General features: G+C 40.3%; 1 protein-coding gene across 8 annotated transcripts in view; it reads right to left on the bottom strand.

The window, feature by feature from the left end:
* LOC126248668 (GATOR complex protein NPRL2) overlaps positions 1-26,783 on the bottom strand; it is a 171,391-nt gene that overhangs the window by 8,131 nt on the left and 136,477 nt on the right. For all 8 annotated transcript variants that reach the window (XM_049949891.1, XM_049949895.1, XM_049949898.1 and 5 more), the window contains 2 exons: positions 26,475-26,644; positions 10,566-10,751 (listed from right to left, as the gene is read on the bottom strand). In XM_049949891.1, the coding sequence (XP_049805848.1) occupies positions 10,581-10,751; positions 26,475-26,644 (341 nt within the window). In that variant the 3' untranslated portion in view covers positions 10,566-10,580. The remainder of the gene's footprint in view (positions 1-10,565; positions 10,752-26,474; positions 26,645-26,783) is intronic.

The following is a 26,783-nucleotide window of genomic DNA, read 5'->3' as shown; positions in this document are numbered from 1 at the left end:
TAATCAACATTTAACAGTTTGATCTATGTGTATACATTCTGTTACCAAATTCAACACTGATCTTAGTGTTGTAATGAGTCTTACTTGATGAACAGCCTTAGGTAAATTATGTCAGTAATGTTGATCTGAATATGGGGAATGTATCCAAGCTCCCTTATAATTCAAAAGTGTTCAGTAATACTGACATACACTAAATTTGGGAGCCTCTCAAGATTATAAAAATCCATGGACTGTTCTACAAACCATTCCTATAGAGAATGTTTGGATCAGCTAGATCTATAATGAACATGAAAAATGCATCCCTGTGTTATGAAAGGGTATCACTGTCTTATGCACACGACATACAGTAGTGGATATAAACATAAAGGTTAGGTACCACTAAAGTAATAGTACAATGCCTGAAGCATACATGTATTGAATTTACTATGGAAGCAGTAGATATATATAAAACATAAACTATAATGGTAAAATTATAAAGTTTCTTTCATAACATCAGTAACAAAATAAGGCATTTGCATTTCCTGAACTGAAATTGGTGCAAAGGTACTCACTGACCTGTTGCATTATTGCAGTGTCAGTACTTTGTCCAACTTCCGTTCTTCCTAATTACCTCAAACATTGTCTCCAGCATTGACTCTGTTAGGGTTTGTAATTGCAGTGAAATTGTCATTCAGTTTTCTCTTATCACTCTTTCCGGCTCACATATGGTCTCAAATTGCCTTCCTTGCCTTGCAAGTATTCCATAAAGATTTTCCATGGAGTTCAAATTCAGGCTACATGCAGGACAGGGCAAGAAATCAACATCTTTATCTTCAAACCACTTTTTGGTTCTAACAGAACCATACACAGATGTATTATCTTGTTGAAACATTAGACTTTCATCCCCTAGGTCCTCATACATTCTAATCAATTCTGTTTCTAGCATCTCAGTGTACTCACAGTTCATTCTAGGGTTCAGCCACACGATGCACGATTTACCTTTAGCGCAGAAGGCTGCCCAAATCATAACAGTTCCATTACCCCAATTTCTCCCTATTCATACCTGCTGCTCTGTTCTCAGATCATGCCAATAATACTGAAATCCATCCTGCCCATCTAAATTAAATTACTTCTCATCACTGAAGATCACTTTATTCCAAGTCCATGACATATGTTTTTCAGCAAACTCCAATCTAGCCTGTTTATGTTTGAGTGTTAATGTGGATTTCCGCAGTTGTTTCTTGAATGCAAGATGTCTATCAAGAGACAAAATTTGTTGTGCACATCTGGCAGTTACTGGAAAAAAATGGCTCTGAGCACTATGGGACTTAACATCTGTGGTCATCAGTCCCCTAGAACTTAGAACTAATTAAACGTAACTAACCTAAGGACATCACACATATCCATGCCCAAGGCAGGATTCGAACCTGCGACCGTAGCGGTCACGCGGTTCCAGACTGAAGCGCCTAGAACCGCACGGCCACACCGGCCGGCAGTTACTGGAAACTGTAAATCAATAACAAGTTAAGAAGAATAACAGTTTGTGGTCCTTGACTTGCACAAAAGTAACCCTTTCTATGCTTTAGATGATTTTCTACTTTGCCCTTATTTTCCATTCTGCCCACACTGTGCACCCAATCTAATGAAATTATCAATCACCGTACTTCAACAGTTCATTATCTTGGCAATTTGATGATTTAGAGTGTCCCATTTCCTCATACATACTGATTTTTGCTTTTTCATCACATGATAACTGTTTTCCGCATGGTATTGTCACAATCGTGGTTTATGTACACAACATTCACTGTCACGAATGACGTCTACTTCTTATCTGCAGTACAGGCATGTACTCACATACTATCACCTGCACAGAGCTGACTGCTGTTATACTGAGTTCCAACCTCTACCACCTGAGTCGTTTATGTCTTGTTATATACTGCACTACTGACATCTAATGCAACACAATTTGACTGCACTTGTTGGCATACTGGATTTCATACTATTGCAAATACATCGTGCACAACTATTCCAACTAACAATGTTAATTTTCCTGCAAATATCTATGCCTTTTTACTGATTCCACTACTGTATATGGAAAGCACAGCAGAAACCAGCTGTGTGTTCATACATGGGCACTGCTGATTCTATTACCAGCATGTGAACATGCCCAACAGAAAATAGTTTCAACCTGTCAGTTATAGTGCACTTGTGCAAAGGCTGCTTTAGGCTAGCTGGTATTAAGTAAGCACCTGGTTTGTGTTTTATGTTGCAGCTACATTTTACCCACCAAGTTTACACTAATTATTCATTATTTCGCGATGCTGAGTCCAATCGGGGTATGTTTTAACTACAGAAGACCTCGAACGAACTGAAAATACAGCTGTTACTTAATTTAGAGCTTCAGACAGTAAGAATTAATCAAGTTGGTAAGTCCTTTTCTTTCAATATCACAACCAAACATTCACTAACTACTAAGACATTCATATTGATTAATATGATATGGCTAAACATGTACATTTAGAGATAGATAAAACGGCCATACTTTGGTAACTATTGTTATAGGACTAACATTTCTGAAAATTACAACACTCAGAAAGAATGACGTGAATGAATAAAAATGGTGTTTATTGTTTTGGCTTGATGTTATAGCCCTGCACAGGCGTGTATGAATCTGTAATGACTGTTCAATGTCATCTGCTGTGGGCTGGATTAGTGGCATGCATGAAATTCTGTTCTCTCTCCTTGTCCTGGAAACTGGAATACCTCAGATTGTAATGGATATGTAAATGTCACTGCTGATACACTGAGTGGTAAAAAGTATTCTGATGAATTTCACTTTATGCCACAGTGATGGCTGCACTGCGGTGCTACTGTGGCAACCGCAATGCAGCAGCTTGTGTTGTTGGGTGGAAAAGCAACATGGTTTGAGGTGCAAAAGAATAAAAGTTACAATTTTGACTGCTATGTATTGATGTAAATCTGAACTGCAACTGCTACACCTACGTATACACTTCACGAATCACTATAATGTGTATACAAAGATTTCTTTTCAATATAGTTTGTATACTTCAGTAGATGTTTGACCACGTGTACTGTGGGGTTCAACTGTATCCGAGAGCTCTTTGGGGCACCTATGAAGCACCTTGGTAGATTGCATGACATTCAGCGCTGAAGTTGTTTGTGGACTACCCATGGTAACGAGCTTACACTGGCAGCAGAAATGTGAAGTAAAGGTACAGTGTAAGCGTCTGTGGTGGTGGTTAATTAAATGTGGTGAGTGAAATCTTAAAAATATGAAGACATGGAAATTAGCTGAGAATCCAGGCCTGACAGTGGGTAAGTCTGGCCAATGACAACCCTCAGTCCACACTATTTGTAATGAAGCTTGAGAGGGGAGAGGGGAGAGGGGAGAGGGAGAGGGAGAGGGGGAGGGGGAGAGGGGGAGAATGAGTGTATATGTGTGGTTGGTTGCTTGGGGAAGGAGACCAGACAGCGTGGTCATCGGTCTCATCGGATTAGGGAAGGATGGGTAAGGAAGTCGGCCGTGCCCTTTCAGAGGAACCATCCCGGCATTTGCCTGGAGTGATTTAGGGAAATCACGGAAAACCTAAATCAGTATGGCCGGACGCGGGATTGAACCGTCGTCCTCCCGAATGCGAGTCCAGTGTCTAACCACTGCGCCACCTCGCTCGGTTATGTGTGTGTGTGTGTGTGTGTGTGTGTGTGTGTGTGTGTGTAGCTTGTGGGCACTAAATGGTGAGGTTATCAATGTTCTTTTGCACATTAAAAGAAACAAATGTGGATAAAATTATGAAAATGTTATCACTGTGAGGGGAAAACCTATAAAATGACACTCATGCACTCACTCCCATCTTGCATTGACCACACAATCACTTTATCTTACAGATCTTAAGACTACAGAAAAAGGGTGAAGGCTGCTATACCTGGGATTAAAACAGAAATAAAATGACAGTGGAGCTAAAAGAAAAGCAGGGGGAAATGTGACTGGCTGACCACTTATAAAAAAGCATGAGTTAGCCGGTCATCCTGTTAACACCTTAAAAACATGTCCCTAAAATTTTGGAAACATGTTGGACAAATTACAACACCTTAAAACTCTCACCACATTCATTTGAATGTTACTTAAAATCTGTCAGCTAATCTGCTGCTGCCCACTGGTTGGAAAATAAAACAGTCTAATAAAATCTGGCTCACAGTGATCTGTACACCACAAGCTTCACATATTGGAGGATCCTCTTGCTGGAGCAAGCAGCCATGCATCATAGAGCTGTGGCTTGTGCAAAGATGACTAAGGAGGACCTCGTCCCGCTGACATGGCTAGATGGAGGTATGCCACAGCCATGTTGTGGGCTTTACTATGCAGAGCTTATTGTCTGTCACTTCCAGCCACTCATCTTCCCATCAATGCAACATTCTGTATCTCAACAAAGAGACAATAGCATACAGGGGGATGGCATATTGAACCAACTGAGCAGCATGACATGCCTCCTTGGTTGCTACATCTGCCCTTTCATTCCCTGAAATACCCATGTGCCCTGGCACCCAGCAGAAAGATACCTCCTTCCCAGTTGTTGTAGTTGGAGGAGGACATCCTGGATAGTCTGGAATACTTTACCAGCTGGGTACAAATGGTGTAGAGTGCGAAAGGCACTCTGAGAATCTGAACCGACAAAGAATTTAGAACTCAAATCATGTCTCATCTGCTCCAGTACCCACAAGATTGCATATAATTCTGCATAAAAGATAGTAAAGTCTTGAGGTAGTCGGACCCTGAAGACACAATCAGGGAAAACAACAAGGCAACCAACAACGTCCCCCTGTTTCGACCCATTTGTAAAGACAGCTGTAAAGGTGTGTTACACAGTTAAAAAGTTCTTAAATAATATATTAAAACATAAGCAGGAGTGCAACCCTTCCTGCATTGCAGTAAATCTAAAATTACTCTGGGCCTCTGCAGTAACCAGGGTGGCAGACGGTCAAAATCGCAGATCTGGGGTCGTACTTGCTCCACACCAATTGACTCAAGCACTTGCCGAATGTGGATCCCAAATGGCCTTGTTATAGATGACTGAGGAAAGGCGTCCCAACAGTGGTGAGCAACAGTACGGTATGCAGGTGAAGTGAGCACTGCGAGGAACTTACAAGCGTTACACAGCTGAGGTCAGATTTTAAGAGGTGGTTCACCAGTCTCAGCCCAGAGACTGGGTATGGGGCTGATCCTGTGGCCAGCCTAAACCCCTCATGGTGGATAGCTTCAATAATCTTCAGATAAGAAGGCCTCACTAACCCATACAAAGCATACCCATGGTCTAGCAGTGAATGTACAAAAGCCCTATAAAACTGAAGCAACTGTGCCCTATTGTTCCGCAGCAACTGCGCCTAAGGCACTTTATGATATTCAGTCTAGGCTTTCAGGCCTCTCTCAGTGAGGCAACCACGAGAATCTGGAGTAAAAAATGGAGCCTAGAAACCTAGAGTCTTTCAAAAGTAGAATGGTGTCCCGCATCTCCAAGTCAGGTAAAATAAAAATATGGCAAGAATGGTTAAAATGATCAAGTGCACACCCACCAACCCCCACTCCCCCCCCTCCCAACACACACACACACACACACACACACACACACACACACACACAAAGATTTATATAACCTGTGAAAAACTGAAAACCACTTTGCAGCCCATTCCTCTAATCTCTGCACTGTATGTTATAACTGGTGAGTTGCTGTTGCAATACTGGAGGAGGAACAGAAAACAGCAAAATCATCCACAACTAAGGAGTATTGTACAGAACTCCACACCGTAGATGTGATACTGTATATAGCTATGGCAAAGAGGGTAACATTTAAAACACTGCCCTGAAGGACACCATTCTCCTGCTCAAAACAATCTGACACAGTGCCACCAATGCAGGATGTAAAAAACCACTTAGACAGGAAAGACTGTATGAAGATGGAGAGTTGAACGAAAGCCCCATCGATGGAGCTGCATGATAATACTGTGTCTTCAAGTAGTGTCCTACGCCTTACTGATATCAAATAAGATACCAAGACAGTGATGTTTATTTAGGGAAGCCTGCTGAATAGCCACTTCTATAGCAGGATCAGGATGTCGACAGTGGACAGAAATCTCCAAAATCCACAGAGAGTGGCTAAGAAGTTGTCTGGTCTCTAACAACCAGATCAGACAATGGTTAACCATTCGCTCCAGGGTCTTTCCTACACAGCTTGTTAAGGCGATACTCCATTAACTACTGCAACATGTAAGCATGCAGTACCAGATCTGATTGTTACCAGGAGCAGTATCATGAGTCTCAGACAGTGTGTATTCCAGCTCCCACATGGAGAACGGGGAATTGTAGGGCTCAGAACGGCTGGCTTTGAAGTCCAACTCACCCCTCTCTACAGTCACACGGTAGTAGAGAAATGCCGGATCCACGCTGGCATTGGCAGTAGTCACTGAAAAATGCTCTGCCACCATCTGATCCGATATTTCCAGGCACTGTTTGAAGACACCCATTTCAGCATTGCTTGCTGTTGGTAAATGACTGTGTTTATCGGAAATCCTACTGATGGCTTCCCATACTTTTGTGGAACAAGTGGAATGATTGATGGAGTCCAGGAACGTCTACCATGGCCTTTTCTTGGTCTCTTTAATTACAAGTCGAACCATGGCTCCCATGACCTGAAAGGCTGAGAGGTTCACTGCTTTTGGGCGGTAATTAAACCGTCAAAGAGCCGCACGCCTGTTCCAGATTGCCAAGCAGCACTAATTGTCCACCAAGGTACAGGTTGCTTCCGAAGAAGACCTGAGGACTTTGGGATGGATCATGGATCACTCGTAGAATGTGGGCCACACATTCCTGGATGTTGTCACAGTGTTCAAAAACAGCCAGCTTGCTAAACAGCATGTGCTTTGGCACACGCAGGCACTACTGCTAACACTAGCAACCTCCATTTGTGTAGCAGCATCGATCTTTCGATCTTCTGAAATGACTGTTTAAGAACAGACGCAAATGAGCACTTGGCCTTGTAGATATTTTTGGCACCACCGTATGAGATACACTTAGTTGTTTTGATCTCCTGTACCTTCTCAAGGAGGACACTGCAGTCTCTACTCCAGACAGGGTGATCCTCAGAGCAGTTTACACACTTTGGAGGAGATGAACAACTAAGTCCTTCATGGGTGGCCTTACCACATTTGTTACAAGTCGTGTGTCCCTTAAAACCTAAGGAGGTGTGCCCAAAGTGCAATTAGCACACTGGGTTAGGAGAATAAGGCCACATGCTGAGGTGAAGGAAACTGGATTTAACATGCTCTGGAAGTTTCATGCTGCTGAAAGTCAGTATAAACTAGTCTTATTTCACTACAGTGCCATCCACCCTTTTCATTATGTTTTGCACATTACCAATGCCTTCCTTGGATCACTTAGCTATCAGTTCTTCTTCGGGAATGTCAACCAGATCCCTGCTAGTCACAACACATTTGCTGTAGTTCAAGGTGTTGTGCAGTTCACTTTCTATTGCATACTCCCTGAGGATGTTCTTCACTTATTGGAATTAGACGTTTCTACCAACAGGGTTCCGTTTCACAAGTGTTTGACAGATTTTAAAGTTCCAGCAAAGCCCCCTTTATGTATGTAGAAAGGTAAAACTTTCTCAGAGCTGCCATCTTTCCATTTAACTATAAAAAACACATTCTGGCCACCAGCATGTGCTCTGTTACTAGAGACTGAAAGATTCTGTGTAATCTCCAAGTCTATAGGAATGGCTGACATGAGCCCTCTTGTTTAATTCAGTGTTCGTATCTACCAGCGGTAAACCCTTTCCACTGGAAGGAGGAGGAGTGAATTTCAAAGGTTCCATATCATTCCCATGAGCAGCTGGGAAAATAAGAGTCCACCTACACAGAGCCCAGTGCCTCTAGGTCAGCCTTATACAACTGAGGTTCAGCAGTTTCTCTAAAGGTTGCCTAATAATGACTGTTCTAACTCAACTGGCATGCAGCACATCTTGCGACTGAAGTGTTTTTTATAGGGGTTTTTGCCATCCTCGCGATCTGGGTGGTCAAGCCAAGATCCCCAATCCCTGAGGCATACAATGTTCCACCACTGCAACATCCAGTGGTCACTGAAGCATGGCAAGAGCTTACAGAAGGCAGAGGACTGGTGGTGTTTGCCTGTACCCAGCAGTAGTGTGTATCAAGCATGAAGCTTGAGTTTTGTCACCTTTGCATGGATATGTTTCCAGGGCAGTGTGTGGAGGTATCTGGCCTTCATGTGATTTATATCATCATCTTTTGAATAACCACCATTTTTTTTCAGCTTTCTGTTACACTCACCCACCAACCAAATAAGCCTGTGAACATCTGTACTGTCCTCCTCCATACATGCTCGATACACACTACTGGTTCAAGATGAATGGTGATCCCTCATTGTTGAGCAACATTAAAGTACTCACTGAACAAGTGTTTTTTATGCAATATTGGTTCTAGTTCAGTTTCCCAGCATATAATCACTAAAGCAAAGCCTTCCATTTGCTTAACCTACAGCTGGACTTATCAATTTTCTTCTCCTTCTTTCCTTCTTCTTTGACTTTTCCCATTTCACTACAGGTTGGCACTGTTACCAGTTTGGTAATGTTAGTAGCTTGCTGTTGCTGGATTCTCTGTGTCTCGTGTGTATGTAAATGTAACTGACACTAAAAGTGGGTACCAGCCTGGCATTTACCTAGCTGGATATAGAACAACTGCCTAAAAAGACATCCCAGGCTGGTCAGCTCATGATCCTTCATCATCAATCCGCTTCTCAGAAGTGACGTGTTGCTGCACTCAGTTATGTGGGCAGGTCAAACTTTATTTAATGTAATTCACAAACTGTTAAGCTGAAAGCTACTACTGTTTTACATTTCATTTACATGTCTGTACATAGAGAGATAATTGTCCACATCTGCTAATGCACAAAATGGGAATTATTATTTTTCTTGTGCCTTTGTCCTGCATTGTCACAGGTTCAGCACAGTTACTAGCAGATGTGGCATGGTTGGTTTAAGGGGTGGTCGATGTCCTTGCTGCCGTCACCTTGTTAACCCACCAACCCCATCCCCACCAAAACGAAATTATCCCTATGTGCCTGCAGGGAGTGTTATTTAAGTGAAAGTGGGAAAATTTTTTCTAAATGTTTGTATGTTGTGTAACTGAGGTGGGACAACCTAGCTGGCTGTGACAAATTGCCAAAAAACCACATCCAGCCTTGCAAGCACACTGATCCACGTTGTTAACCTACCTGTCTCATAAGTGATGCTTTAACTTGCACTGCTTTAACATGCATGGCTGTTCGGGCGGGTAACGCATAATATGCATACTAATGGTCCTATTTCAGTTCCTTGAGCACAAGTTCTCTCTGCAGGTGGCACTCTACCTACCTGTCACGAAATTTTCAATCAACTCCCAAACCTGTTTACATAGTCAATATTCCTTAGTATGCATCAAGTGTGCTATTGAAAGAAAAGCTCTTTGAAAATCTTACGCACTATCTACAGCATCCTTAAGTCGAATAACCATATAAAACAAATAGTGGGAAAAACAGATGCCAAACTCAATATTCATACGGAGGAACTTAAGGAAATGTAACTCATCCATGAAGGAAGTGGCTTATAAGGCACTTGTTCGACCCATTCTTGAGTACTGTTCCTTCATCTGGGACCCCTGCCAGATAGGAATGACAGGAGAGAGAGAGAGAGAGAGAGAGAGAGAGAGAGAGAGAGAGAGAGAGAGAGAGGAGCCAACGAAGAGAATCGCGTTTTGTCACGGGATCATTGAGTCAGCACAAGAGCGTTATGGAAATGCTCAACAAATTACATTGGCAGATGTTACAAGAGAGCCACTGTGCATCACAGAGAGATTTACTATTGAAATTTTGAGAGAGAACTTTCTGGGAAAAGTTGGACACTTCCTGCCACATACATCTTGTGTAATGACCATGAGCAGAAAATTCAAGAAATTAGAGCCAACACAGAGGCTTACTGACAATCATTCTTCCCATGTACTGTTCGTGAGTGGAACAGGGTTGGAGGGGCTCAATTAGTGGTTCAAAAAGTACCCTCCACCACACACCATTAGGTGGCATGCGGATTATGATGTAGATGAAGCCATCTGGTTACCTCTATCCAAATTAGGGATGGTTTAGGTACTACTTCTTCAGTGAATAACACACGCCGTATTTCAGCTGGACAATGCTCTGCTCTATGTGGTGAGGAACGTGAAAGCATTCTTTGAATAATGACAGGAGCCACTGCTTCCTTGCCATCTATGTTGGCCTGATATGTCCAGCAGCTCTAACTGAAGCAAATGGAGGCTCCATGTCATAATTATATCTGAAAGCCAAAAATGATCTATGGCTCTGCAATGCTAATTATTTATACACAGTACTGTACCTTATCTCTGGTATAAAGTTAAAGCGTCCCTTGTACCCATGATGATGATGATGATGATGATGATGATGCAATTTTCATGGACATTAGCATACATGCTCAAGAGTAAACCCAAAATATATATGTTACTATACTTACTCTTAAATCACAGCACTATTTCCATATCACAACTACCGATGGATCTGACTCTACTTTCTCTTCTAAAGTTTTCGGACTGTACCCTCTTGTACAGCATACTTCATCATACGACAACAGGCCAGTGAAACTATGCTGCAGTGAAGTGACTGGCTGACAATGATTTGTTGATTTTATGTAGACTGGATACTGGTAACAGCAGAAAACAAGCAAATATAAATGTTAGTATTAGAAACTAACAAAATTCTAAAAATTAAAGGAATGTCAATGGAATAGTGCACATTCATATGTTACATTACCATTAAAATGACGAGATAACACTGTTCTACAAAAAAAACCTTTTTTTCTATTTCTGATAAAAAGTATTGTGATCCTAGTTGTAATTTGAGTGCTGAATTGAAAACTGTTTTTGGTTTTTTTCTGTCAGGGATAGTTTATGAGTAATCGCAATTTTATTTCTCTTTTCAGTTTCTGATATAGTGCAGCAAACGTGAGGTGAAATTCGATAAACAAATGCACATCTTTATGATGTTATAAGTTCATCACATTAATGGAGGGTGGTATCTAACATATAACACAGTAACCTTTGTGTATACACTTTGAAGCATTTATCTGACATGAGAAATTACAGAAAATTGACAAACAATGAGCCACTGCCTTGTAATGCACACCACTTTTTTCTCTTGTATTGTGAATCTTTCTTCTCTCGAATGATATTCCAGCAATAATCTGCTAACATAGAAGGTACCCACTTCCCTTCATAGTGCCTTTCTATGATAGAAATGTCTTTATGGAATCTTTCGGCATGTTCATCCGATACGTCACTACAACTCTCTGTGAAGTAGTCCAGATGAGAGTCCATCATATGTACCTTTCAAAGACATATTGCACCCCAAATCCTGATATGCTTTGATCATATCCTTCACCATTGCTTTGTAGTTAGTAGCTCTTCTTCTTCCGAGGAAGTTTTCCGACATCATCTTGAAACAGTCCCATGCGGTTTTTTATCAGTTAAACATGCTTCAAAATTTGCATCTTTCTGCAGCTCTCTGATTTGTGGGTCCACAAATACACCTTCCTTTATTTTTGCAGCTGAAAGACGGGGTAATTTTGTAGCTAGATATACAAACCCACAGCCTGTTGGATCCATGGCCTTCACGAATTGTTTCATCAGGCCAAGTTTGATGTGAAGCGGTGGAAGTAGTATATATTCAGGAGCTACCAGACTTTCACGTTGTACATTCTTTTCGCCAACTTTCCCTCTTCGCCTAGGCCATTTCTTTTTCACGTAGTGAGAATTTTGGTCTCGACTATCCCACTCGCAAAGAAAACAGGCATACTTTCTGTAGCCTTGTTGCATTCCCAGTTCCATAGCAATTACCTTGAAATCTGCACATATTTTCCATTTGTGTTCATTGTATTTTAATGAATTTAGCATCCTTTGTACGAATTCGTAATTCTCTTTTGTCAAACTAGCGTAAGATACTGGAACAGAGGGTATTTTATTTCCGTTATGGAGCAAAACACCCTTCAGACTTGTTTTCGATGCATCTATGAAAAGTCTCCACTCCAGTGAAATATAAGTGAAGTTCAGCACTTTCATCAGGCCACCAACGTCATTGCAAAAGTCAGTGCTTCGTCAGTTGAAAAATAAGAAATAAAGGCATGTTCTCTGTGCCTGAACACACTAATTTTAGTACTTTGGTGCAGTAGATTATACTCTTGTAATCTTGAACCAAGCAGCTGCGCCTTTTGTTTACTTAGTCCTAGATCACGTACTAAATCATTTAAATCTGCCTGTGTTAACAAATGTGGCGATGACTCACTTGTGCAGTGATATAAAGAATCATCACCTGTGTTTTTTTCAGTACTACTTATTTCACTGTCACTCAGAATTTGACCTCGAGCTCTTGAAGGTACTGGAAGGTTGTCGGAATGCTGAACTGGCATTCTCGCTGAAGGCAGATCTGGGTAAACAATGTGCCTCTTCGACGTTTTGCTTGTAAAACCCTGAATTTTTGTTAGACAGAAATAACAATCAGTAACATGGTCCTTACTTAGGCTCCCTCCACACCATGGGAACAACAAACAACGCCACATTCTCTTTACCTTTCCACCACTGAATTAGTTTGCAGTAACATGTAGCACAACAGAAATGTGGTGCCCATTCTTTATCTTGGTCTCCTACCTCTACTCCAAAGTAATGTTTGTATGCTTTCTTTATGACTGAAGAAATTTTCTTCCTATTTCTGGCAAAAGTGAACTTCCCACAGATGTAGCAGAAGTTTTCCGGCTTATATCGACATCCACGATGACGTGGCATTTCTGCAAATTTAAAAATACCACTTTGGTAATACACCTGTATTAAATTAATAGTAGGGAACTAGAGGAACGCTGATGTGTAAAAACAAGCAGTCGTTTTACCTTCAGCACCAGGCTCAGTCAGTTTACACACAGGAACTAAAAAATTCAACCGTGCTCAGAAATATGACAGACAGTCACTTGTCAGCCAAAACACCCACTTGTTAAGACTGACACAAATTGCGGCTAACACCACTGTTGTAAACTCGATGCAACTGCCCCTAGGAGGCGTGAAGCTTTACTGCCGAGGCAGCGACCGGCTGTCGCCGTTCGAGTTAATGAGGTGTTTCAGGTGGTCTTAATGACACAGGTGTGGCAAGGGTAACCTAATGATGTCTGATTCTTCCCACCTGCTGTTGCACAAGAAATTATATACGTTCTATCACTACTGGATGCAGCAACATAACCGTATTTCTCTATAACGTCTCTGTGTTTGCCATGAATTGTGAATATACATATATATACGTATTACATAAAAAGTATCCCTGACAACGATATTTTGTTTACATATTTGAATTTCCCACAGTAAAATGGTCTAGAAGCACATACTTTAATATCAGAAATAGAACCCATGTCGAACAGTGTAATTTTTGAAAATTTGTTCAAATGTTAGTTAACAATACATATGGTTTTATATCTGTCCTAAACTGTTAGCAGAATTTTAGCCACCAAGTCCATCTTTGTGTGCAAACGAAACATAATCTAAGTACCAAATTCACCCAATTATAAGACAAGGTGTTTTTACCAAATTTGTCATTCCAAAAATGTAGGGTCATCTAATATTCACAGATTAAACTATTGTAGCTGAAGTCAATGATTTTACATTGTTTAGTAGATTTATGTCAGCGTCATATTACATTTACAGGTGAAGCTTAGGCTGTTGACGTTTCGTACAAATTTATTTCGAGGCGTTCCCAAGGTTAGAGTTGAGCAAACAATGCTTTCATAGAAATAGATTCAAGATTTCCAGGTATGCCAAAGTGCTAGATGCAGTATCAACCTTGCTCAAACAATCACGTGACATTTGACTCATGCTGTTAGTGCATAGGATACGTGAGAATCTTGAACTAGTCACTGCAATAATCTAATGCTCTGCTTAAAACTGACAATTTTGCTAAACACAGGAGGAAACAGCATTAAATTCTATCAACGTACAAACTTCTGTTGTATTTGAACAGGTTTGCAATAAAAGTTCTTGTACATGAATGGTATCATATATGCCCTTACATACAAGTGTGCATCTTTTTAAGGTAACATTCATCTTGTCTTTCAAAAACCATTACTTGATTCTGAACCTCAAGTCAATATTCTAGTTGCTTATAAGAAACTGAAATATTTACCAAGTGGGTTGCAAATGAGAGATTCAGTTGCTGTTCACTTATTAGAATACTGGGGAAAAAGTCACCAGCTTTTAATCAGCTTTAGAAAAAGAGGGTGACATTAAGATGAAACGAGAAAGAAAATCAATCCAGAATTAAATGTCCAACAAATTATATAAATCACATTAAACTAACTGAAATTGTTATCGTAAGAATACATTAAAGTGGAAAGACCACTGAGGAGGTAGTACCAACAGATTTCACAAGATCACAGGAACAGTGAGAATTTGAGTTTGAGAATCGAACTGAATCATTATTGCGATCTTTTATTTATGTGTTATTTCACTATTGCTCAAGCACAGCACCACAGAAGGGTTGGAGGGGGAACAACGATGAATGCGGGGAGGGAAGTGGTGAGGAGCAGCAAATTTTGTTGTGCTGCAAACCATGGGAAACTGCACTGCATACTTTGGCTTCTTACGAAAATCTACCATATCTAAACTGCAGTTTGCCTGATTCCATATGTACTCAGAATAGAACTGACTTTAAAATTCATCAAATACTCAACAATAGCATACATTTCTGCAGGAAACGCTAAAAGCCTAGATTGGGGCCAGTGGCACATTTACTTATTTCGTGGAGCAATGTTATCAATGGTCACTGTGAGTTATGATGGCAACAATACGGGTTTTTTCAGCTGCTGCTTCTACACAGCCAATGAAAGAGTGGTGGGCAGATGATATGATCAGAAGCTCAAGACAGTTTAACATTCTCACATCGGGATACGAGCGAAATTCGTTATGCGCTTAGAGAAAAAAACAGCTGTATTCTCAGGTCCCACCATAACACAACCTCAGAAATTGGAACACATCTGGAAGAAATAAATATTTATGGCAATGAAGATATAAGTTTCACAGCTGTCCTGTTAGGATGATGACGATGGTGGTGATAAATAAAAATAGTGATGCTAATTAAACAAAAACGACAGTGAAGCTAAAAATTAATGTAAGCAACTGCTTTTTGTTTATTTTATTTCTCGTTGCATTGTCAAAATGTAGACAATGAATAAACGGCATAAGTTTAAAATATGTGTAATATTAACTTGTTAGGCAGATACCTTATGTCAATGAAAGTCTGTAATTTTGATTAGACAGAACATGTTAAAAAATAAATTTTTCTCAAGGAGCCTCTTAAAAAAAAGGGGAGGGTTGTCTTATGGTTCAAATGGCTCTGAGCACTATGGGACTTAACTTCTAAGGTCATCAGTCCCCTAGAACTTAGAACTACTTAAACCTAACTAACCTAAGGACATCACACACATCCATGCCCGAGGCAGGATTCGAACCTGCGACCGTAGCGGTCGCGTGGTTCCAGACTGTAGAGCCTAGAACCGCTCGGCCACCCCGGCCGGCGGTTGTCTTATGTTCAGAGTCTTATATTCAGGTAAATATGGTAACAAAACTAACATAAAAAACATTTAAGTTTTGGAACTATTTCAGTTCTTTAGAAATGGAGGAGAAAATACGCAGATATAGCCATAAATGCACTTTGCTATATTCTTTCTGTGACATGTCAAAACGTTGTAAACAAGAAAATTTGTTTAACTTTGATTCTAGTAGACATCTCTGTCAGTGTCACATTATTGTATGTCTTTTTGCTTACACAAAAATCAGTGAAATAAAAGAAAACAGAATATTCATTTGGAACTGACAAATGCCAGAATGAAAAACAACACAAAAATAAACATACAGATTAAAAATATTTTGTTTCACATGTTTTAGTAACAGACAAGGAACCAGGCATGAGTCAGCCCTTGTCTACTATTAAGAACCACCCTGGAATTACTTGAAATGATTTGACAAAGGCATGGGACACTGAAGTCAATCCTGCAGTTATACTCCAAATTGACACGTCACAGATGTTAAGGACATTAGGCATAATTCGTATCACTTCAGGCAGGGGGGGGGGGGTACCTTAATAGTCTCGGATGTTATTGAATTTAGCATATGTTAAAATTCAGGAGTAAGTAAGAAATACGTATTTTTTTGGTTTTCTCCAAAAAAATTCCTGCCCCAAGATACAGGCCTCCAAAGATGACACTGAACACCATTTCGAAGATGTGGATTTTGGAATTTTTTTTAAATGCTGTATCTCTGTAACAGTTCTAGATATTTTGTTAGAGTTTTTTATTTTAAAGACAATTGCTTTATGATTATAATGGTATCCTCCATTTGGACATATCTGTCAAATCTCTTTTACTGTCACCTCTTGAATTTTGTTTAATAATTTACAGTTTTTTTTTTTCAAAAATGCCAATCCAGAAAAATCAGATTTTTTTTTCTGTTGATTAGTACCACGTAGTACTATATTGTCTGTAAAGGAGAGCTTCCACTTTTGAGTTGGACATGTTTTATTTTTAAAAAATAATTTTTTAAAACTTTGAAGGGTAATGTATGTCTTCATTGAAGTTGTTTCTTACTAATTTCTTTGTTACAATGTTTATTTCTATTGTCCATGTTGCAGTTATTTCTTTTCACTTTCTTTGTTGCAGTTATTTCTTACACTTCGTTGTAGTTTCTTGTCAGTTTCTTTGTCGTGGTTGTTCATTGCAGATTTCTGTATTGTAGTTGTTCAGTGCTAATTTGTTTACTGAAGAGGCTTTTAAGAAATCTGAGACCATCCAGTGAGCATTGCATTTTCGTGAGGAATTTGCCAGTTGACACAGTTCCAGTGTGTTATGCGAAGAGGACTGTTTGAAATGTCTTCTGACTGAGGACCACAGGAGAGTGAAGTGTGCTGACTATCTGCATATCCATAAAAAGAGTGATATATAAGAAAAAAAAAACAGACCTTTTTCAGGTTAGGAATAAGTGTTCTCATTTGATGACTCTGTTTCAAAGTGAAGATGTTTTCAATGACGACATTTGTGTTCTAAATATTTTGACAGAATAACAACAATGATAGTATCTAAACAAGGTGAAGCCTCCCATGGTGCAGATGATGTAGATTTAGCATCAGTACAGGAAAAATTAAATACCCTGAATCAGTCAACTACAGAGGCAGGTGTTAGTCCTGTTAAGAAACTGTGGTCAGTGAAGTTGAGTCATAAGCTCTATGCATCAAGAAAGTGCAGAGAAATTACTAAAGCTATGGATGAATACACTACAGCAAAACTGACCACTCTTCAAAGTAGAAATTCCATTTTCAGAAGAAAATGAACCAAAGCACTCTTGCACCTCTTGCCGGAATTTTTCACAAATGTCAATTCAGCTGTTGAATATTGTGCATCCTACAGTGAAAATGTTCAAGTTTTAACTATTATTCCAGAGACATTTTCAAAGAAAACAATTTTGAACCACGTTCCATCAGTATCAAAGTGCATTTTAGACAAACCAAGAAATGTGAGGTCTGTAAAAGGAGTCATTGGAAGAGCAGATACCTATTATGGTCGTCCTGCAGAAGCAGCTCAAGTTCAAATAGTACAGTCATTTTATCTGGAAGATAAATGGGACTGTTCTTGCCAGAGTGCCAACAAAAAAGACATTATAACTGTAATAGCTGAAGGTCAAAAAGTTGTGAAAGTGAAGAGGTACATGACTCGCAGTATTAAAGAAACTTTTGCATTTTATAAGAGCAACTTTACAACTTCACATACTGGAAGATCAAAATATTATGCACTATGACCTAAGTGGGTAGTTCCACACCCACCTAGAGATGTCTGTTTATGTGTGCACTGTGCAAATTTTTAACTTTGTGTGGTAACTTTGAAGAACTTACTGGATCACGTGACATATGACACCTTGGTTGGGGGTGTGAAGTCATTAGTAGTCTGTGATGTAAAGCGAGAGACTTATTTGTTTCAAGAATGTGGTGACTTCCCTGCAAAGGGAGAACTGTCTTTACAGATACTTGCCCTGGAAGACGTAGCAGATAACTCAGCAGAAATTACATATGCGACGTGGGAGGAAAATAAACTAATAAAGAAAACTATTGCCTTTGACAGTTTCGTTGATGAACTTGGTAAAAGGTCAGTGAAAGCAGTAACACAGCAGCATCTGAAGAAATTGCAACAACAACACATTGCAGAAGTGAAAGAGGGTGTACAGGCTGAAGAACTATGTTTAGTCCTTTACTGTGATTTTGCTGAGAACTGGTTTGTAATTCTCCCACAACAAGTGGGAGTAATGACCAGGTTTCAATTTTTACCGGAGTGACATATTTTCAAAACAAGACCACAAGTGTTGCAGTTATAAGTGATGACACAGGACATGACTCAGAACATGCTTTGCTAGCAACGTGCAAAATTCTTCAACTGCGAACAGAGGCAGAGAAGATCATCATTATTTTTGATGGTGCTCCTAGTCATTTTAAAAATTGTTAGCAGCTGTTTGAATTGGGTAAGTCCCTTGTGCCAACTGACTGGGTATACAGTGCTACTGGTCACAAGAAGGGGCCTTGTGATGGTGTAGGAGGCCTGCTGAAGCACCATGCTACAAAAAAATCTTTCCAGACCAAATACAGCTGCAATTCAGAATGCTGAGGATTTTACGAGAGTCGTGAAATCTTACACATCCACAGCCCCCATTCTTTTGTCCAAAGAAGAAATCGAAGAATTCCATGAGCAGAAAAAAGAAGTGTGGTCCAAACAAACAAAATATTCCTGTGAAATAAATTCAGAAAACACATTTTTGGACTCAAAGTGATGGGTGAACTCATACTGCATGCACTTTAAAAAGCAAGAAAGAAGAAATTTCATCTGTTCAACACCTCAGAGACAGCATGATAATATTCAGATTCACATGTTTGCGGCATGTGTGTGTGACTGTAACTGGTGGGTTGCAGAGATTATAGACATCCGTTATGAGTTAAACGAAATTGTAGTGAACTTTATACTACCACATGGACCAGCTGCTGGATATAGGTGTCCAGCTGAAGGACAGCAACAACGCCATCAGTGCTCACTTCCTATTCACAATGTTTTCCTATTGGTTCAACACGAAGGCATCACTCTATATCAAAGGAAGATACTGAAGTAGTGGAACACATTTTTAGTTCATTGACTGGCTAATTTCAGTACAAAACAGAGTGCACAGAAAGAAGTTGTATACATTGAAACCTTTAAGTCTCTGGACCTTTCACATACATTTTGGAGCCATTTAAAATGCTTGAAAAAATGAATCTCTTACTCATCTTTCATAACTAAAATTATGTTAAATAAGGCTAGATTTTGATTTTTATGAGTCTATTATGTATGGCAAAAATTTCAATTGTTTATAAAACCTGTTCAACCTAAAAGTGGAAGCTCTCCTTTTCAAGGAATGGCAATAATTAATGGAAAAAAAATCAAAATTTTATGGATTGTCATTTTTGAAAAAAAAAAAAAAATATTTTTTTTCCATAAATTATAAAAAAGTTCAGAATGCTATAGTAAAAGAACTTTGACAGGTAAGTACAAATGGAGGATTTCTTTGTAATCATAAAGCAATTATCTTTCAAATAATAATAAAAATATATACATCTAGAACTGTTCCAGAGATATAGCATTTTAAAATTTTCCCAAAATTTACATCTTCACAATGGTATGAGCAGTGTAATCTTTGGAGGGCTGTCTCTAACAGCAGAAATTTTTTTGGAGAAAACAAAAAAATACATGTTCCTTAGCTAGTCCTTCATTTTAACATATGCTAAATTCAATAACATCAGATACTTTGAAGGTAAGATTTTATTCTAGCCTTTCTGAATTGATAGGGACTATGCCATTAGTGAATGTCACTGGAAAAAACATCCACTATTTGAGTCATGACTAAATTTACACAACTGTTAGCATTCTGCTCATTTCCATCCATGGTAAAATTTCTCATGAATCCTTCTTTGTATTATCATATGTGCCTCCTGATCCCATTAACATGATTTAACACTTCCACTGTTCCCATAGAATGTGGATATTTTCAATGTTTTAAGTAGATGTTGGTGCTAGCTACTAGATCCTAATATAAATTTTCCAATTATGTTTGGGGTAATTACAGTGATTACAGTGGACTCTCTAGACATTTTTGTTTTAGTATTTGGTCTATAATGAATTGCCACATGGTATTCAGGTGGAAGGTTAAGACAGTGCTGAAGAATGAAAACAGTGCTAGTGTTTATTTTTTTGCTGATCTGTAATGGGTCTTCAGATGGTATTTTTGTAATAAGATCACAGTAGTTATGACATCAGTGAATTATGGAAAAAAATTCTCAACACTGTCACTTTCAGTGTGGAAATGTGATTCACTCTTGGGCATTAAAATTGTTACGCCAAACAGAAATGCAGATGATAAACGGGTATTCATTGTGTAGTGTCGGCAGACTTGCCAACACTACGCACACTAATTGAAAGAGGCGGCCAAGACGCACGCGCTAACTCACGAAGGATGGAGTGAGGTCTGAAACAGGAGACTTAATGAATGTGATAAAGAAAATACGTATCATTGGAATATACTTAACTTTTAATACATCCTTGTATACATCGTTCTTGAAGAGACATCTGGAGATTGTGGCGATACAAGTGACTCTTTATATACAAGCTATTTAAGGCTAATGGCGCCTTGCTAAGTCGTAGCCATTAACTTAGCTGAAGGCTATTCTAACTGTCTCTCGGCAAATGAGAGAAATGGCTTCGTCCGTATAGTCGCTAGCAACGTCGTCGTACAACTGGGGCGAGTTCTCGTACGTCTCTCGAGACCTGCCGTGTGGTGGCGCTCGGTCTGCGATCACACAGTGGCGACACGCGGGTCCGACATGTACTAATGGACCGCGGCCGATTTAAGCTACCACCTAGCAAGTGTGGTGTCTAGCGGTGACACCACACATTGGACAAGTATATTATACTACAACTGAGATATAATTACATTTTCACGCTATTCTGGTGCATAGATCCTGAGAAATCAGTACCCAGAACAACCACCTCTGGCCGTAATAACGTCCTTGGTACACCTGGGCATTGAGTCAAACAGAGCTTGGATGGCGTGTACAGGTACAGCTGAGCATGCAGCTTCAACACAATACCACTGTTCATCAAGAGTAGTGACTGGCGTATTGTGACAAGCCAGTTGCTCGGCCACCATTGACCGGACGTTTTCAATTGGTGAGAGCTGGAGAATGTGCTGGCCAGGGCAGCAGTCGAACATTTTCTGTATCCAGAAAGGCTGGTACAGGACCTGCAACATGCGGTCGTGCATTATCCTGCTGAAATGTAGTGTTTTGCAGGGATCGAATGAAGGGTAGAGCCACGGGTTGTAACACATCTGAAATGTAACATCCACTGTTCAAAGTGCCATCAATGTGAACAAGAGGTGACCGAGACATGTAACCAATGACACCCCATACCATCACGCTGGGTGACGTCAGTATGGCGATGACGAATAAACGCTTCCAATGTGGGTTCACCGCGATGTCGCCAACCACGGATGTGACTCATGATGCTGTAAACAGAACCTGGATTGATCCGAAAACATGACGTTTTGCCATTCGTGCACCCAGGTTCATCATTGGGTACACCATCGCAGGTGCTCCTGTCTGTGATGCAGCATCAAGGGTAACCGCAGCCATGGTCTCCGAGCTGATAGTCCATGCTGCTGCAAACATCGTCGAACTGTTCGTGCGGATGGTTGTTGTCTTGCAAACGTCTGCATCTGTTGACTGAGGGATCAAGACATGGCTGCACGATCCGTTACAGCCACGTGGATAAGATGCCTGTCATCTCGACTGCTAGTGATACGAGGCTGATGGGATCCAGCACGGCATTCCGTATTACCCTCCTAAACCCACCGATTCCATATTCTGCTAACAGTCATTGGATCTTGACCAAAGCGAGCAGCAATGTTATGATACAATAAACCACAATCGCGATAGGCTACAATCCGACCTTTATCAAAGTCGGAAACGTGATGGTACGCATTTCTCCTCCTTACACGAGGCATCACAACAACTTTTCACCAGGCAACACCGGTCAACTGGTGTTTGTGTATGAGAAATCGGTTGGAAACTTTCCTGGTGTCAGCACGTTGTAGGTGTCGCCACCTGCACCAACCTTGTGTGAATGCCCTGAAAATCTAATCATTTGCGTATCACAGCATCTTCTTCCTGTTGGTTAAATTTCGCGTCTGTAGCACATCATCTTCGTGGTGTAGCAATTTTAATGGTCAGTAGTGTACATATACTGGGTGTTTCACAATTCATGTTATACACTTCTAGAAGTTGTAGTGGGGACTTAGTAGATCAAGTTTTACACAGGAACCCACGTCCAGAAATGTTATCCAATGATGCTACAGAGCGTCAAAGTTATATGTGCCAGCACCTGTAAATGCATATACCTACAGAATGAGTCCGTGGAGATGTTACAAACTTTCTAGGATGGTAGAGAAGGATAAATGTATCAATATGAGGTAATGGCCCCTGTACTGGAAATGAATGAATCAAAAGTTATAAATGAAAACCGTTCTGACACCTCTGAAAGTGGAATATATGTACTGGTACTGTTGTTGCTACAACTGCAGGGTAGACAACTTTCATAGTATGGGCCAAAACAAGGAAAAAAATGTCCAGTTAACATGAGCTCTAAAATGCATACCTGAAGAGTTATGAGCACTTTGCTACTGTGAAACACATCTCCTCTACTGAACAACTGCTCATAGCTCCAAGTTATGCCTTTTAGAGCCCATGTTTACTAGCACCAGTTGGAAGCTCAAGAATGGCATTGTCAACAGAAAGAACAGCAGAATGCAGTTTTGCCTGCTTTTGTACCATTTCAAGCACTCACGTTTCTTTAACATGGAATCTAGCAACAAGCTTCCCTACATTTTCCTTACTAGCCTACAAATGAAGTCTTTGTAGGTTTCTTTTCAAATAGATACAAGTGACTGACTGTGTGATCAACATGGATACCTTACGTGTATCTGGGCTTCTTGGAAGTTTGAAATACCACAGAAGAGCTTGCTTCATAACAGTGCATTTAGTCCCAAGGACTATAGAGAGCCTTGGAGAATCTTTGCTCTATTTTGTGGAATGGTTTTTGCCTGCTTTGGGCCATGAATCATCACGTGAGGCTGTTTCTATTATGTTACTCTTATCACCCTGACCTGGCTCTTTATATGTATAATTCAATGGTGGTATTGATACATGGGATGCTCCTCACCAGCATACAACATCCCAAACCAACATGTTTTAAGACTAACACAGTGTAGATCATTTGATGTGTCTTTTTATTACATAAGTTATATGTTTCAGCCATTGTTTCCATCAGCTTCAAAAATTACAACTCACAAAACATATCAAAGTGGGGTACCAGTTGAGTTTACTTCTGAATACCACATCTCAATCCCCCCCCCAATTAAAAGCTATATTCAGTGTGTGCCAATGTTGGATCTTTCTGCTAGCATCACAGCCAGCTTCAGACTTCAGCTGCTAGCACCTCAGCATGAGGTCTCTCCAGTTCTGCTGCTGTGAGTCTCCCCACTGGTCAGCATCTCTGCCACTGCATTCCAGGCAGACACGCTCTGCAATGATTTGATGTTTACCCTTTCTTGGGTTTTTTGTGGAGACTACAGTACTGCCATCAGCAAACACAAAATGCTGCCCTGGAAGACTTCAACCTAGAGTTGGCTGAGGACATACAGCTGAGCAAAACACACTCGGATGACCCTCTTCCTATTTATAAAAGGCAGCACATTACACACTATATTCATCTCCAAATGCTTTTTGAGGAGGAGGAGGGTGGGAGGGAGGGAGGGATGATAATGTATTGTGGTTGGGATCCCGCAATAAAGCTGCAGATATGTTCCGCAAGCAACTAATGTTGTGCAATTTTGCATACATCTGTATTTCCAATACTTCCCTTTCTGCATAATCCCAGTATTACTATGTATTACTTTTTGCCTTCGGGTTGATTACCGGACACACTACAATGCTAATGATGGGCTTGCTTAACTTAAAATTGGCTTTGGAACGCCTGGAATTGTTTGCTTTCCTTATGTCAATGCAAATAATTTGTGAACTATGTGCAATTTGCTACTGTTCCCACTATGTAACAAAATGCACAGGTATTATGGATCTGACCCACAAATAATATGGCTCAGTAGTTAAGTACTGGACAACAGATTGAAAGGTCAGTCCTAGGATTTTTATCCTTCATATATCATTGCTTTCACCTCTGGCAATGTTTGTTAATGTGACATGTCAAGTTGCACTGTAGATCAGACACCACCTTTAACTGTCGGTCTCTCTATAACTGGCTGTGTAAGTCAGTTCACATCTCGAAGGAAGGGAAGGACATACCACCTCCAATAGGACCATTCCCAGTGAAGCATTGTGATGTTCAAACAAACCTTTGGGTTAGTGATAAGTTTATCTTTGTGCTGATGTGCAATGTGATTTTATACCCTTTGTTCTCATATCCCCAAAGTGAATAAGATAGAGGGTGGAAATCAGTTATGTGTAGTTGTGAAAACCATCCAGAGATTTCGTTAGGGTAATTTCGTCCAACCTACAACAAGAGTTTTCATGTTGGCCACACAGTCCAGTGTCCTAACCACTACATCAACATTGTTTAAGAAACTTTATCAAGAAGCAAATCACAATATCTTACACATGCATTGAATTGTTTTGATAACCATAAACATGGTTTGAAATTCACTCATTTGAATTGCAGGTAATGAATTTACAAAGCCAAATGTGTCATCTAACACAACAGATTAGTACCAAAGCATTATCGCACATTGTTTAGTTCAGTGTATTCGTAACTACAAGTGAGGAACCCTCAGTAGCAATATTTAGGAAGTTAAACTTCACATACAGTGCCTGAAAAAAATGTAACACACTCAAGGGCAAGGCCATTTTACTGACAAGCAAAGTGACAATTATTCCATCATCATAGGAGTATATGATGACAAATTCAGAACAAACAAAACACACATTACAGTAAAGAGTGCCCAAATAGTCCATCAATACACAGTGTATTCCAATCTGGTGGCAATGCAGGTGTGTATTCTTGCAAGCAAATGATGATAAAGGTGCTAAATGGCATCCTGTGACAGACTGTCCCAAACATCTTGCACCTTATGTTGCAAATAAATTCCCAATTCATCATGCCCCATATGTGCTCAGTTGGTGAGAGATCTGGTGATCTTGGTGGCCACGGTAGTTGCAAACCATGAACAGCACACTGCATCACAGCAGCCATATCTGGAGGTGCATTGTCCAGCTGAAAATGCACATCACCTTCTTGTCAAAGAAATGGCAGTAGCATGGGATTAACAGCATGTGCAATATAGTGGGCACTGGTTACTTTACACCAAACCAAATGTGCCTGCAAGTTGTAAATGATTCCCCCCCCCCCCCCCAGACCAGGAAGCCTGAGCTGGGACCTGTGTGTCATAGGCTAATGCACTCTGGAACAAGCATCGCACCAGGTCTACATCATACACTTGTATGTCAAGCAGTGCCATACAGATAGAACCTACTCTCGCCACTGAGGGCAACGGAGTGTATTCCACTCTCCAGTCAACTCTTTCATGACTTCAGAATAGCCATGCTCGGCGGTAGCATGGTGTCAGTGGTAGCACGGCCAGACGCACACGCGATCTTAATTCTGCTGCAAGCACACACTTCCCTATGGTCACAGACAGTTTCCAATGATCCCTGATGACACAGCAGATGAAAATTGTGTTCAGATATCATCCCCAGCAACTGTAACTGCAACAATGTGTTGATCTTGATGTGCATCTATACTACAGACATCCAAAACCTGGTCTACTGATGCATGAAAGTTGCACAAACTACAGTTGAAAGCAGTGACACACCACCGATACATTGTTTCTGATATGTGCAGCAATCTGTTGATATGCACAGACAGCTTCCCACACACCAGCAATGCGACCCAGCTCAAATGGCTGTAGCTGTTCAACAGGAGTACATACTCAATGGTGAAGCATGGTTGTACTTTAGAATGAATGTTGCAAACACTGTTCACTTCTAAAACTCAGCAATTACTGCCTGCCGAATCAAAACACAAGGTGCATGTGCCATGTGATCTCCAATGACCATGACAAATGAATCAATAACACTACAACCCATCAGTATGCACGTATTATCCTCTGGTGCCATTGAACACAGACTGAGTGTGTTGCATTTTTTTTTTCCAGCAGTGTATTTTAGACTAGTTCACAGCCATAGCATACTACTGATTATATCATACTTTACATATCCTCCTAATCAGTTTATGAAGGAGTCCAAACTGTACAAGCTTTCTTTCATCAATGTTATGCTCCTGTGGGTTATATCGTGAGCAAAGATCCTGCAAAGTTGTACCATGAGTCATACTGCAATACATTACAAAGATCTCTTGCACAGATGGTAATTGTTGACCTGGAAAAAGAAGAAACAACTATGTGTTAATTGCAATTTCTGAGGAACTGTGGTGAAAGGCAAGGAAAATGGAATATGTAGGTATGGATGAATCACATCAAATTATAGTGAAGTGGAGTGGAGAGCAGCAGAAATGAAG

This window comes from Schistocerca nitens, chromosome 3 (genome assembly GCF_023898315.1).
Source record: "Schistocerca nitens isolate TAMUIC-IGC-003100 chromosome 3, iqSchNite1.1, whole genome shotgun sequence".
Taxonomy (NCBI): domain Eukaryota; kingdom Metazoa; phylum Arthropoda; class Insecta; order Orthoptera; family Acrididae; genus Schistocerca; species Schistocerca nitens.
This window is presented reverse-complemented; position numbering and strand designations above follow the sequence as displayed.